At 41.1% G+C, this 15041-nt stretch overlaps 1 protein-coding gene across 2 annotated transcripts in view; it reads left to right on the forward strand.

Annotated features, from left to right (window-relative positions):
• The window catches only part of slc23a1 (solute carrier family 23 member 1), a 113333-nt gene extending 102574 nt beyond the window's left edge, over positions 1-10759 (forward strand). For both annotated transcript variants that reach the window (XM_033029468.1, XM_033029469.1), the window contains exons 14-15: positions 6512-6607; positions 8822-10759. In XM_033029468.1, coding sequence (XP_032885359.1) covers positions 6512-6607; positions 8822-9069 — 344 coding nt within the window. In that variant the 3' untranslated portion in view covers positions 9070-10759. The remainder of the gene's footprint in view (positions 1-6511; positions 6608-8821) is intronic.
• Positions 10760-15041: the final 4282 nt, after the last annotated feature.

Genomic DNA, 15041 nt, shown 5'->3' on the forward strand with positions numbered 1-15041 from the left:
GTGAGTCCATCAGTTGATCCGAGTTAGCATGGTTCATAAGAAATGTATCCAATCAAACTATACTTAATAATTTTCTTTTGAGGCCATTATTTCTCCATTTGATATTGGCTTCCATTGCAGGGTCCAAAATAGCAAAGTGTATCCTTTTGTTGAAAAGGACACAAATATATTTAAATGATTCCTGGTGTATAGTCATCCAGGCTCAATACAATCGTAGTAAGACATCTTTACTCTGGTGCTCAAATCCTCCTTGTAAAAAAGGCAAGCATACCATTTGACATTCCTGACTGCATGATGCATCTGCATGGTGGCTTTCATGACTTTTGTACTCGGGAGGGGCTCTTTGCACAATTTATTACCCTGCCCCTCATCCTTTAAAAACTCACGATATGCGTTTTCTCTCTAGTGGATATGTTACCTTGTTCCGCTGCACTCTTGTGTTGTTGCCCACACATTCAACTTGTCTTTATCATCTTCAACCCGCTTTACAACCTCATCACTACCCACATCCCACAATTTTGTAATCTTATCAATTTAAAAAAAAGTGTGTTTAGTCCCTGTGGCTAAATAATTGAGGTAGATCATGAATAGTTGCGGCCTAAAGACTGATCCCTTTCTGATCCGTCATTTCTGGAACATTTATCAAGTCTTCTGAAAATCCAAATGCTTTACATACCCTGGTTCTCCTTGAGTGCTCCATGAGATTTCAATAAATCAGCCAAATTTGATTTATCTTTCATAAATCCATTATGATCCTCCATAGACATGCTGTTATTTCAATGCTAATATCACGTCCTTTATTGGGCATCGCAGCACATTACTAATAATTTCTCTCACTCGCTGGATTATTTGGACGTACTCGTCGACGGGGCTGTGGCTGCGTTCAAGGTCTTGAGATGGAGGAGGACTCGTGGGAAGCGCTCTGGAGCACTGACCCGACTCCGGTGACGAGGATCACGCACACCACTCCCGAGCAGGTTCCTGGCAGACGTACGTTCTCTCAATAAGAAAGTGAACGAACTGCAACTCCTGCGCCGGACAAACAAGGACTTCTCTTGTGCTGCTGCCCTGTACTTCCCAAGACATGGCTGTGTGAGTCGACCCAGGACAGCGCGCTGCAACTGGCTGGCTTCCAACTTCACAGAACAGACCGCGAAGTGGAGACAGCGGGGAAATCAAGAGGCAGTGGAATATGCTTGTATACCAACCAGGACTGGTGCAGCGACATCACAGTACTGTCAAAGTTCTACTCTCCCAACCTAGAATCCTTCTTTATAAACTGCAAACCCTTCTACTGTCCGAGGGAATTTAACTCCTTTATTCTCACTGGAGTTTACATTCTCCCCAAGCCTGCACAACTCGCTGACCAGGTAATGAGGTTAGAGAGTGACTTCCCGGACTCCATGGTCATTGTTTTGTGGGACTTTAACAAAGCTAACCTGAGCCGTGACTTTCCAAAATACAGACTTCATGCTACCTGCCTCACCAGAGGGGAGAGAACACTTGACCACTGTTCACGTCAATCAAGAACGCATATCGCTCTGTTCCCCGGGCAGGTCTGAGTTTCTCTGATCGTTGTCTAGTTCACCTTATTCCGACCTACAGGCAGAAACTAAAACCTGTGGTCAGAACAATGAAAAGGTGGGCATTGAGAACCTACAATCCTGCTTTGACTGCACAGATTGGAATGTGTTCAGGGAAGCAACCACAAGCCTCGATCAGTATACAGACACTGTATCATCATATATCAGCTTTTGTGAGGACAGTTGCATTCCAACTTGGACCCAGACCTGGTTCAACAACAACAAGCCCTGGTTTACTGTAGAACTCAGACAGCTCCGACAGTCTAAAGAGGTGGCCTAAAGGAGCGGGAATGCAGACCTCTACAGGCAGGCCAAGTACAAGCTGAGAAGAGGAATCAGAGCTGCCAAGGAAAGGTACTGGGAAATTGAGGAGCAAGTTCTCATCTAGTGAGCCTTCTTCAGTTTGGAAGGGCTTGCAAGAAATTACCAGCTACAAGAGGAAAGCCCCCTGCTGTTTGGACAATCATCAGCTGACCAATGACCTGAATGAGTTCTACTGCAGGTTTGACAAACAGAAATGTAACACTGGTACCCCCACCCCCCTCTCCAACAAACACAGCCAGACCCCAGTCTGCATTGTCCAGGACTGGACAATGTTTCTCCCTCTACTCTCAAGCTCTGTGCCGACAACTGTCACCGGTTTTTACAGACATTTTTAACCAGTCCCTGCAAACCTGTACTGTCCCTGCCTGCTTCAAAGTTTCCACTATTGTCCCTGTACCCAAAAAGGCAAGGATTACTGGTCATAATGACTACAGGCCTGTCGCACTGACCTCTGTAGCCATGAAGACCCTCGAAAGGCTTGTGCCGGCCAAGCTGAAAAATATCACAAACCCCCTGCTGGACCCTCTGCAGTTTGCATGTCGGGTCAATAGATCTGTGGATGATGCAGTCAAACTGGGCCTGCAGTTTATCCTCCAGCACCTAGACTGCCAGGGGACCTATGCGAGGATTTTGTTTGTTAATTTTAGCTCTGCATTCAACACCATTGTGCCAGAGCTACTACACTCCAAACTTTCCGAGTTGACTGAGCCTGAACCCTTCTATCGGTGGATCACCAGCTTCCTGACAGGAAGCAGCATGTGAGGCTAGGAAAGCACATCTCGGACCCGCAAACCCTCAGCATAGGAGCACCACAAGGCTGCGTACTCTCCCCTCTCCTCTACTCTCTCTACACCAATGACTGCACCTCCACTGACTCCTCTGGCAAACTTCTCGACACAACCCTGATTGGACTGATCCAGGATGGGGAGGAATCTGCATACAGACAGGAAGTGTCGCGGCTGGCATCCTGGTGCTATCGCAACAACAAGGAGCTCAATGCTCTTAAAACAGGGGAATTGATTGTAGACTTTGGGAGAGAACCCCCTCTCCTCACCCCACTCACCATCAACAACACCACAGTCACATCTGTGGAGTCTTTTAAGTTCCTGGGAACCATCATCTCCAAGGACCATAAGTGGGGGGCTGCCATCGACTCCACAGTCAAAAAGGCACAACAAAGGATGTACTTCCTGCGGCAACTGACACAGGCAATGATGGTCCAATTCTATACGACCATCGCAGAGTCTGTCCTCACCTTTTACATCATGGTCTGGTTTGGCTCAGCCACCAAACATGACACCCGGAGGCTGCAGCGAATCGTCCGATCAGCTGAAAAGATTTTTGGCTGCAACGTTCCCTTCATTGACGAACTGTACACTTGAAGGGCCAGGAAGCGTGCGGGTAAGATCATCTCTGACCCCTCTCACCTTGGCCACATTCTCTTTGAATCACTTTCCTCTGGAAGGCGACTCCGGACTGTCAAAGCTGCCTCAGCCAGACAGAAACATAGAAAATAGGTGCAGGATTAGGCCATTCGGCCCTTCGAGCCTGCACCACCATTCAATATGATCATGGCTGATCATCCAACTCAGTATCCTGTACCTGCCTTCTCTCCATACCCCCTGATCCCTTTAGCCACAAGGCCCACATCTAACTCCCTCTTAAATATAGCCAATGAACTGGCCTCAACTACTTTCTGTGGCAGAGAATTCCACAGATTTACCACTCTCTGTGTGAATTTTTTTTTCTCATCTTGGTCCTAAAAGACTTTCCCCTTATCCTTAAACTGTGACCCCTTGTTCTGGACTTCCCCAACATTGGGAACGATGCTCATAAAAACATCTTATTTCCACGAGTAGTAGCTCTACTCAATAACCAAAAATCTGTAGCCTCATTTTGCTCTAGTATTTTATTTAATTCACATGTTTAATCAATAATGCTTTATTATTAATGTTTAATGTTTTATGTATCATTTGTCACTGTATGTCATGTTGTCACTTGTGGGTGGAGCACCATGGCAAATTCCTTGTATGTGTATAGTTGGCCAATAAACTCATTCATTCATTCATGTGCACAGTTTTAGTTCATTTTCTCTCTTCCTCTCTTTCCAGTGACTGGTTAGCATGCAACAAAAAAAGCTTTTCACATGACACTAAATGCTCCAAATATGTAGGAAGGTAGAGAACTTTGAAAGCTGATAACCAAAGCAAATAAGATGTCTTCACAATCTTTAAGGTTACCACATCCTTGATTTTTTTTTTTAAGTTATGTTCATTAAGGTCCAACAGTATTTCTTTCCCAATACTAATATCTTTTGCTATTTTGCTTACACTTTACTCTTTGTACATCAATAGGGTTTCACTGTCGTCCATATAAAGCAGACATAAAGCAGTTTAATTTCTCTGACACTTCATTATTCCACACTATAAATTTGCCCATCCTGCACTGTAAGAGACTTTTGTTTGTTCTTGCTGGTCTTTTATTCTTTTGCAATCTGTTTTTATCTCTTTTCTTAGTTTTATTATTCTATTTTTTCCATCCATCAATTTCTTGGCTATCCTTTGATTTCTGAAACTTTTTCATTGTTCAGACCTTCTACTCCTTCTGGCAGCTTTATAATTTATTAGATTCAACACTATTTAATTTCTCTAAATAAAATCTTTGCTTAATTCACTTTTTCCCGGTTGTGATTTTGTGCTTTGCAGCTAATCAATCTTTAAAACAGAATACTAGCTTTTGCTTGTTTCCTGTCATACACTTTCACAATTTATTACAGCCCATCTTCCCTCGTACTATTGTCGTTTTTTGTGTTTAGATTAAATCTCTGTTTTAAGATTATGAATAATAATATAAAATATAATATAATAAACAACAATTTTAATATAAAATTCTAAAATGTTATGCCAAGCTCTCTTGGGTCCCATAACTAGATTTTAATTAATCATTTCTTCTCAGTCAGCAATTGATCTTGCATAGCCTATTCCATGGTTGGTTCCTCTTCAACTAGAAAAATATTGGTTCACTTGTGGTGGAACCAAGCTCGTGAAGATAAGATTCCTTCAGTTTACTTATCCAGGGTAAAATTGCAGGTGGTGCAAGTTGCGGATCACCAATGCTCTACTTAACATGTTGGCATTGAAATGTTTTTGGTGGGATTTTGGTCCACCAGCAAGGCTGGTAATTATTGTCCTCCTTTGACTGTGATGGTGAACCTCTCCACCTGCATCACTCCAGTCCTTCTGTTGTAGGTACTCACACAATACTATTCGTTATGCAGTTCAAGGATTCTGTACTCCCAAGAAGCACAGGGAATACACATCCAATCCAGAAATGGTATGCAACGAGGAAGGATGCATACAGGTGGTGGTGTTCCATGCACTTGCAACCCTTAACCCTTCTGGTTATAGAGTAGCTTTGGCAAGCAGCTGCAATGTATTTTCTGTTGGCACATATTGCAACTACTATGCCTCACTAGTGGAGAGAATGAATGTGGTGATTGGCGCTGCTGATTGAAACGACTTAAGGTTTGGGCTTGGTCAGTGTGTTGAGGAACACCTGTAATGATAACCAGGTGCTGGGATGATTAACCTCTATTAACAAATTGCCCATTTGTTTATGGGCTAGCAAATATTTAATTATCTGTCCCTACTTAAATGGATGAAGTTTAATTTTCCTCCAGTCATGACCCGGTTATCCCGATAGATAAACTCATGGAATATCAAGTATGTCCTGATATACCATGGTATTACAATTGAATCTCTGGAGCTTGGTTATCACTAGACATGAACGTGGACAAAGGGTCAAGAAAAATAAAGTCTTCGAATTGGAAATAAGGAAAACAAATTCTTAATTATTCTAATAATTCTGACAACACATTCTAATCCTTTCCCCAATGACTTTTAAAATTAAATTTCCCCAAACTTCTCAGTTATTAAAACAATAAAAATAACAATGATTACAATGACTAAATCTTTTTTCTTGAGCGTAATTTTAATGCACATGAAATGTACCCATTGGAACAGTTTTATTATGTTTAGTGTGTATTTTTAAGTTTTGTTTTTATTTAATAATTTCAGGCCAAGGCTGTAATATTTTTTTATGAAGATGAAAACAACTCACCAAAGTTAATTAGTTTTTACTGGCATTGTGCATTCTACTGTACAATCTAAAGCAACATGACTTGGCACCTGCTCAAGACCCAAGCCAATAAGTGTTTTTTTTTCCAGTGTTAGGTTTTTAATTCTGAGCTTCCAGTTAATCACACAGTTGGACTCCAGGAGCTCATCCATCAATTAAAAAATATCACTCCCTCAACTTGCTGGCACAGCGTGCATCCACCCTTTCTTTGCTTTTCTATTTTAATGATTTGTTCCTTAATTGATTTTATAATATCCTGGAAGAACAGTTTTTTTTCTTGTAAAGAAACACATGCTGGAGTAACGTGACAGCATTTCCAGAAGGGTCTCGACCTGAAACGTCACCCATTCCTTCTCTCCAGAGATGCTGCCTGTCCCACTGAGTTACTCCAGCTTTTTGAGTCTATCTCCAGTTGACGTGGATAGGTGACATTCTTTAGACTGTTTCTGCTGACTTCTCTTTTGCAGGTATTCCAGAAGTTAATCAGATTTTGACTGTCTTGTTGACAACAGAAATGTTTGTTGGAGGTTGCCTTGCTTTCATGTTGGATAATACCATTCCAGGTAGGTGGATTTACATTTGACTGAAAGCTATTTAACATTTTAAATCATTCTGCATGAATCAAATCTGTTGTTTTTGTCCCTTGCTGTTTAATTTTGATTATGCATGTTGTTAGTCACAAACAAACAATTGGGTGTAAAATGGTGTTGGGTGTGGATGGGACTGTATAAGAAGACACCTGTTAGACATCCGATGAGGATGATGGGAATATAACTTCTTAGACTTAGACTTAGATCCTTTATTTGACATTCAGACCTTTTGGTCTGAACGAAATCTCGTTGCCTGCAGCCATACATATAATAATAAACAACATAACACACAATAAACACAAATTAACATCCACCACAGTGATCAAGAAGGAACTGCAGATGCTGCAAAATCGAAGGTACACAAAAATGCTGGAGAAACTCAGCGGGTGCAGCAGCATCTATGGAGCGAAGGAAATAGGTGACGTTTCGGGCCAAAACCCTTCTTCAGCGCTCCATAGATGCTGCTGCACCCGCTGAGTTTCCCCAGCAATTTTGTGTCCCTTCTTCAGACTGATGGGGGGTGGGGGGAGAAGGAAGGAAAAAGGGAGGAGGAGGAGCCCGAGGGCGGGGGGATGGGAGGATGGGAGGAGACAGCTTGAGGGTTAAGGAAGGGGAGGAGGCAACAAGGGCTAGCAAAATTGGGAGAATTCAATGTTCATGCCATCCGGACGCAACTACCCAGGCGGAATATGAGGTGCTGTTCCTCCAATTTCCGGTGTTGCTCACTCTGGCAATGGAGGAGACCCAGGACGGAGAGGTCGGATCGAACAAAGTTTCGCCGAACACCTCCGCTCAGTCCGCAATAACCTACCTGAACTCCCGGTGGCTCAGCACTTCAACACCCCCTCCCATTCCCAATCCGACCTCTCCGTCCTGGGTCTCCTCCATTGCCAGAGTGAGCAACACCGGAAATTGGAGGAACAGCACCTCATATTCCGCCTGGGTAGCTTGCGTCCTGATGGCATGAACATTGAATTCTCCCAATTTTGCTGGCTCTTGTTGTCTCCTCCCCTTCCTTAACCCTCGAGCTGTCTCCTCCCATCCTCCCATCCCCCTACCCTCGGGCTCCTCCTCCTCCCTTTTTCCTCCCTTCTCCCCCCCACCCCCCATCAGTCTGAAGAAGGGTTTTGGCCCGAAACGTCACCTATTTCCTTCGCTCCATAGATGCTGCTGCACCCGCTGAGTTTCTCCAGCATTTTGTGTACCATCCACCACAGTGAGTTCACCAGGCACCTCCTCACTGTGATGGAGGCAAAAATCTTAGGGTTGCTGTCTCTTCCCTCCTCTTCTCCCTCTGCGCTGAGGCGATACCCCACCGGTCAGTCAGTCCCGTGGCTCACCGAGCTCCACGAATGGGCCGGTTCAAGCTCCGCGGCCTGGGGTGGTCGAAGCTGCCGCCCTCCAGTCCAGCGGACGCTGCTGTTGCCGCGGGAGCTCCGGAAAACAGGCACCAGCCTGTGACCTGCGAGCTCCTGACGATGTCGTCCACTGGCCCGCGGCCGAGCCCCGGATTCAGGTCGCCGGCACCAGAACGCCGCTTCTGCCACCGGAGCGCCGTCCCAGCCCCGAGTCGTGCCGCTGCAGTTGGAAAGCATCTTTCCTATATCTGCAGTCAAGCCTTCCAACCAAATGAAATTGTCTTTTGACTTGGCCTTCTCCTAATCAATATTTTTATAATTTTGAGGACCTCCATCAGGTAACGATATTCCTGATGTCAAGGCAAATAAAGTGTATTGTCATGTGCACTAGAATAACAAGGTACAGGTTCAATGAAAAACTTGCTTGCAGTAGTAGCACATCCACATGAATGCAGACAAATGTAAAAAGCAAGTTATGCATAAATGAAGCATGTTTCTACATGACAGTAAAGGGGTAATCCTGACCGGAAAATGTGGATTTGGAAAATAGGCTACCAAATCATTATTTTACATTTTTTTAACTTTTTTTGTCCATTTCAATAACTTCCCTTCATCCTATCATCAGTTTTCTGATTTAATCTTTGGATAAAGGAAAATCCTGTTTGGTGGAATGTAGCAACCTCTTTCTTTTGAAAACCATATTTCTGTTTGTAAAAAGATTAGGATTTGTGATAATCTTAAAACTGCAAAACGAGAAAGGCAGCCTGTAGTTTTTGTTTAATTGAATCGATTTCTAATATTTTGTAAATCATTATTATTTTTTAATTAGGTACAGAAAAGGAGCGTGGACTTGTGCAATGGAAAGAAGGGGCACTTGCAAACAGTGACACATGTGTAGATGTAAAGACTTATGACTTTCCATTTGGAATGACCTTATTGAAGAAAGTTCAGTGTTTACAATACATCCCCATTTGTCCAGTATTTAAAGGTTTTTATTCAAGGAAGAAGCGCAATGTTGACGTGGCTGAAAATATAAATGGAAATGGTGACCATTTTGTTGTTTGCACAAGAGTGTAAGAAGACTCTGTCTCTCTATCTATCTTATTTCTGCAGACACCACAGTGGCTGCACCACAGAATAGCTTTCGCGTAATTTACATATAGTACTTCTTCAAATGACTGAGATTAAAAGAAAAAGTTAATCTTGCATAATCCATAATTGGATCTTGTTTTAAACTTTTAAAAAGTCCAAAGTCTGTATCAATGAGGATAGTGGTTATTTATAATAAGAGGTTTTCAAGCCTTGTGGACTGAATGAAAAGTCACATTTCTCAATAAGCCACTGTAGATCCATAAAGGCAGATGTGAGACAAAGAAAAACTTTTCGTGCCAGGTTACCTTATGGATCTTCGATTGTTTTATTGAACTCTATTTCTATTAATTAACAAACAAATATGGTTAGACAGAATTGACAAGCATATGTGACAACTAAAACTTTCAGCTTCCTTTTGGAGTTTTAGTACGGAATAAATATTTTAATGTCACAAAAACTATTTTATACTCTAGTATGTCAAACAATATTTTAATAATGGCAGCTTGCTTTGGTGAAATCAAATAGTACATCAGTTCAACAACACTGTTCATTAATCTACAGTGAGTTTTCATTCCTTGAAAGAAATATTGCACACCTTGTAAATCCTATACATTTAAAGAATATTTTCTCCCTTTTTGAAGTGTTGTCAGCATCAGTTAGACTAATGGCTGCATACACAAGTCGTTCATTAAATGTATTTTTGATGTCTGTATATATGATATTTAACTGTTAAATTGTATTTTCAGATATATTCAGTTTTTTCTTTTGTTTATAATGTTCGTTTCTAACTGCCCGCTTTTGAAAAACTTTTAGTTCCATACATAGCATATGTGCTAAAGATCAAAGTAGTTTTAAATTGCTTGACACCAGCACAGTGCAGTCACTACATTTACATGATTCCACCACTTGGATAGACGCAAAGCATGTCGGCATAATCATGCATGAAATTTGAGAAATCTTCACTTATTTTGGGAAAATATTAGGGTTTCACTTCTGGTACTGGTTATTGCATTGAGAATGAAATCAATACTCAATTTAATATTTAATTATGTGTCACATTTCAATGGAAGCAATTTGACAAATTTGGTGTTTTCAACAGTAAAACAATTGTGATAAGTTTAATGTTATTCCTACTTAACCGTCTACTCTACCAAAAAATTGCGTTTGGGATTGTTCTAGGATCTACATAACTTGAGTGTGGAAAGAGGCACCAGAAAAGTCTGTATCATGCTAGCTATTTATTTGATTGCTACAAAGTTAGATACATTTGAGATTGTCTTTAGTGTACCTTGTTTTATGACATTGATAATGGGATATAGAATTTTAAGTGATAAGGATGGAAAACTGCTTCTGAATGGATAAATACATTTTTTTTCCTATGTGCCATATCTGTAAAGCATACAATTCAACCAGATTTGCTAAAACATTCATATCTAACTGATGCATGTTTTAAGTATCTTTTATTAGATCTAGGAATGATTTTAATGATAAAAGTCACTAATAAATCTGATTTTTGTTTATCCTTGGATGTTTTGATATGCATTTCTAAAAAAAGATGGACTGTAGGTTTTCAAATTATGTTAAAATCAGTCTTAATTGTGTAATGTTCTTGTTTTTCTTTCTGGATAACTGCATTATGGTGATGCATCAAATTAAAGATTGGATTTTGTTAATAGCATTTATTACAAGTCTGTTTCATTGGATTATTAACTAAACTGACTGATTATGAAATTATGAAGCAAAGAATTAACAACCTGCTGGTTTGTTTTTAATAATGTTAAACTCCAAATATGTTTAAACCATTAATTTTGCCTGTAAAATGTTACAATTTTATGTTGGTCTGCAATTTATCAATAGATTTGGGTGCATTGTATTTTCTCTGGCAGGCTGCATTATAGGGAAAGTAAATGCTTTTGCACAAATATTGATGCTAGGGATCTAACTGCAACCATGTAATAAATCAAAGAGCATGTTAACAATGAGAGAAAGGTACTAATATCATAAAGATAAAGAGATTGTGCTTGAAAGGGATATAACAATTCAGTTGATAAAGCTAAAGGTCACACAAGTAATAAGGACAAAAACAAAGTCTATATCTGAACAGATAGTATTCAAAATAAAATGGATGAAATGAGCAACACAAGTTGATAGTTGCTGCAGATTTTTATGATTGGGACCTATATGTTGAAAGGCAGATGATACCAGGGAAAAGGCGCAGGGTGCAAGTGTGTCTGTGATATTGGCTTATTGTAATCACGTGTACAATGATGCAATGGAAAAATAATATTGTGTTCTTTCCTGTCAAGGCTTAGCATGCATGGTACCATCAAACCATGCACAATTACAGTAGGTAGTGCAAAGAGAAAAATATTCCTGAACCTGGTGGTGCATGCATTCAGACTTTATATCCTCTGCCCAACAGGAGAGGGGAGAAGAGGGAATGACTAGGTCCTTGATTATAGATAGACACAAAATGCTGGAGTAACTCGGCGGGACAGGCAGCATGTCTGGAGAGAAGGAATGGATGATGTTTCAGGTCGAGACCCTTCTTCAGACTGATCCTAGATTATGATGGGCGCTTTCCAGATGCAGCGGGAAGTGTAGATGGAGTCGCAAAGAGAAAGAGTCTGGTTTGTACGATGAACTGGGCTGCATCCACAACTCTCTGATTTTCTTGCACTCTTGGGTAGAGCAGTTGACAAACCAAGTTCCGATGCATCTGGATAGGATGCTTTCTAATGAACATCTGCAGAAATCTGTAAGTCATTGGAAACACACTGAATTTCCTTTGGCTTCTGTGGAAGTAGACACATCAGTGTGCTTTCTTGGGTGCTTCCTTGTAGGGTCAAATTTAATTAATGATGCTCCATGTGCAACAGCATCATCATCATCATCATCATCGTTGAAAACATCAACGGGATCGGTGCCTTACAATGCTATGTACGACAGTGATCGCAACTTCTACTGAAGTGGACCATGGGCTCACCAGGAGCTCATCCGCCCTTTGACAGGTCTTGTTTTTGGCTCTGCTGGGGGTCCACAGCCCCCTCCTGACCTGGCAAAACAGGTGGGGGACACGGTTTAGTCGCTGACTATCCGACCATGGAGCAGGTAGCACGGGATTCCATGGTACCCCCGACCTGACTAACAACAGAGGATTCACCCAAGTTTGGAAAAGTAGATATTAAAGCAGCTTGGAGATGAGACAGAACAAGAAATCCAATGAGAATGAAATTTTGTTAACGGTGCTCCTTCTCTTAATTAATGCTACATTTCAGAAATGGGCAGGGGTTCCTTGATGTAGTAATTCTGCCATGCACACACATGTCAATCAAGCTTTGGATATAGAAATATTTCAGTTGCTTGCCTGTAAGTGTAATTTGTCTAATTTTAACAGAGAGAGATTTTGGGACAAGTTAGTTATCAGTGTAGTCTTTGCACTTGTCTTAAAGAAAATGTGGTGATTTAACTGTGAAATTGTAATCAAGTACATATTTATATAAAAGAAAGATACAGTCTCATTGTCACTAGTAACTGTACCTTCATTACAATGGGGAATCTATCAATTATCTTAAATAATTGCATTTGTAACCTTATGAATTAATGATAATTGTAATTTCCTTTTGAATGCTTGGATGAAGCACCCTGTAAAATCATATTGTAAAATGTCAATTAATTATTTACAGCAGAGTTGGGATTGCAAAATAAATCAAAATCATACAATCATTATCATGGGCAAGATTACTTTCCTTGTTGGCTCAATCATCCAGAAACAATTCTCAAAACAAAAAAGTTATTCACCTACTGAAGCGGCTATTTCCTTAAATGTGTCTAGGGTGTAAATCAATTTGAGATCTTGATGTTCTTTGGGGGAAGAATTTCCTTTTTATCCTCTTTGTTATTTTCTTTTAATTAAATATTCTGGATGTATCTGTTCCATACTTTCTACAAGCTTTATGGGTTTTTTTGTGCTAGCTGTAAAAATCAGAGACAGGGTGGTAATCTATGGAATTCATTGCCAAAGAGGGCTGTGGAGGCCAAGTCAATGGATATTTTTAAGGTGGAGATTGATAGATTTGTGGTTCGCACAGGTGTCAGCGGTCAGGGGTTAGGGGGAGAAGGCAGGAGAATGGGGTTGAGAGGGAACGATAGATCAATCATTTTTGAATGGCAGAATAGATGATGGGCCGACTGGCCTAATTCTGTTCCTATAACGTATGAACATCTTGTTTTTCTCATGCAACCCTAGAAAAAAGTTTTTTTTATGTTTGAAGCTAATCAAATAAAATTTGATTTTACCTGGAATAGATTGGGCTCATAATTTCAGAGTGAAATTGGACCAGGTGCCTACGGTCATAGCTCTGACCATTTCCCAATATCGGGATCATACCAATAATGTTGTTCTTCATTGTTTTGCCCAATAAAACTTGGGTTGTACTTTATAACTCCACAATATGACTGTCATGCTTTGCTAGAACTAGAATACCAGTTGTTGGAGACATGAGACTGCTGGAGTCTTGAGCAAAAAACAAACTACTAGAGGGACTCAACAGATCAAGCACCTTCTTTGGAAGGGAAATGGACTGATGACATTTTTGCTCGGGATTTTCCTTCATTGTCATCTGCTCAGTCCATCGAGCAGTTGCTCGTACTAGTTTGCTGTTTTACTGGTTCAGTGTGGTGATCTGCTACCAGTGAGAAACCTAACTGACAGGTTAACTGATCATACCTTCATAATCCCCCTTATTTAGACTAAGCACCCTAGCCTGAGTTTCAACCTGCTCCCCTTCTATTTGAATATGGAATTCGACCATATTGTGGTCACTTGTTCCCAACGAGTCCCTAACTATGACATTTTTAATTAATCCTGCTTCATTACACAGGACCAGATCCAAGATTGCCTCCCCCCTTGTCGGTTCTGTGACATACTGTTCTAGGAACCCGTCTCTAATACATTCTATAAACTCTTCCTCTAGTCTACCCTGCCCAGTTTGGTTTGCCCAATTAATATGAAAATTGAAGTCCCCCATGATTACAGCAGTTCCCTTTTTACATGCGTCAACTATTTGCAGATTTATGTTCTGACTAACAGCGTCACAGCTATTTGGAGGTCTATAAATTACACCCACTAGTGTTTTTTTCCCCCTTGTTATTCTCTATCTGTACCCAAGCTGTTTCACTATCCTGATCCTTCAACGCAATATCCTTCCTCTCTATTGCCGTTATTCCCTCCCTTATTAAAAGGGCCACCCCTCCTCCCTTTCTTTCCTGTCTATCTTTTCTAATTGTCGAGTACCCCTCTATATTTAACTCCCAGTCCTGATCCCCTTGCAGCCATGTCTCCGTAATGGCCACGATATCCTAACTATATATACTTAATTGCACCGTTAATTCATTTATCTTATTTCGAATACTCCGTGCATTTAGATAAAGCACTTTCAGATGATTTTTACTACCCTTCTTTTCCGTTTTTGCCCCTTTTACATTTAGAGCTTTATCTTCACACATTCTGGATCCTCCTGTCACATTTTGATTTTCCGCTTCCCCACTGATACCCTGCTCTATTTCCTCTACCCCTGCCGTTATTACCCCCCTTGATACCTCCCCCCCGCTACTTAGTTTAAAGACCTCTCTACTGCCCTAGTTATATGATTTGCCAGGACCCCAGTCCCAGCACCGTTCAGGTGAAGTCCGTCCTTACAGAACAGATCCCCCCTGTCCCAGTACTGGTGCCAGTGGCCCAAGAAACCAAACCCATTTTTCCCACACCAGTCTTTGAGCCACGCATTCAGCTTTTTAATTTTACGTACCCTCGCCGATTTGGCCCGTGGCTCAGGTAGCAATCCGGAGATCAGTACCCTCGAGGTTCTGCTTTTTAATTTATTCCCTAACTGCTCAAACTCCTTCAGCAGATCCTCCTTCCTCGTTCTTCCTATGTCATTGGTCCCCACATGGAC

The sequence above is a fragment of the Amblyraja radiata genome, chromosome 11, assembly GCF_010909765.2.
Source record: "Amblyraja radiata isolate CabotCenter1 chromosome 11, sAmbRad1.1.pri, whole genome shotgun sequence".
NCBI classification, from domain to species: domain Eukaryota; kingdom Metazoa; phylum Chordata; class Chondrichthyes; order Rajiformes; family Rajidae; genus Amblyraja; species Amblyraja radiata.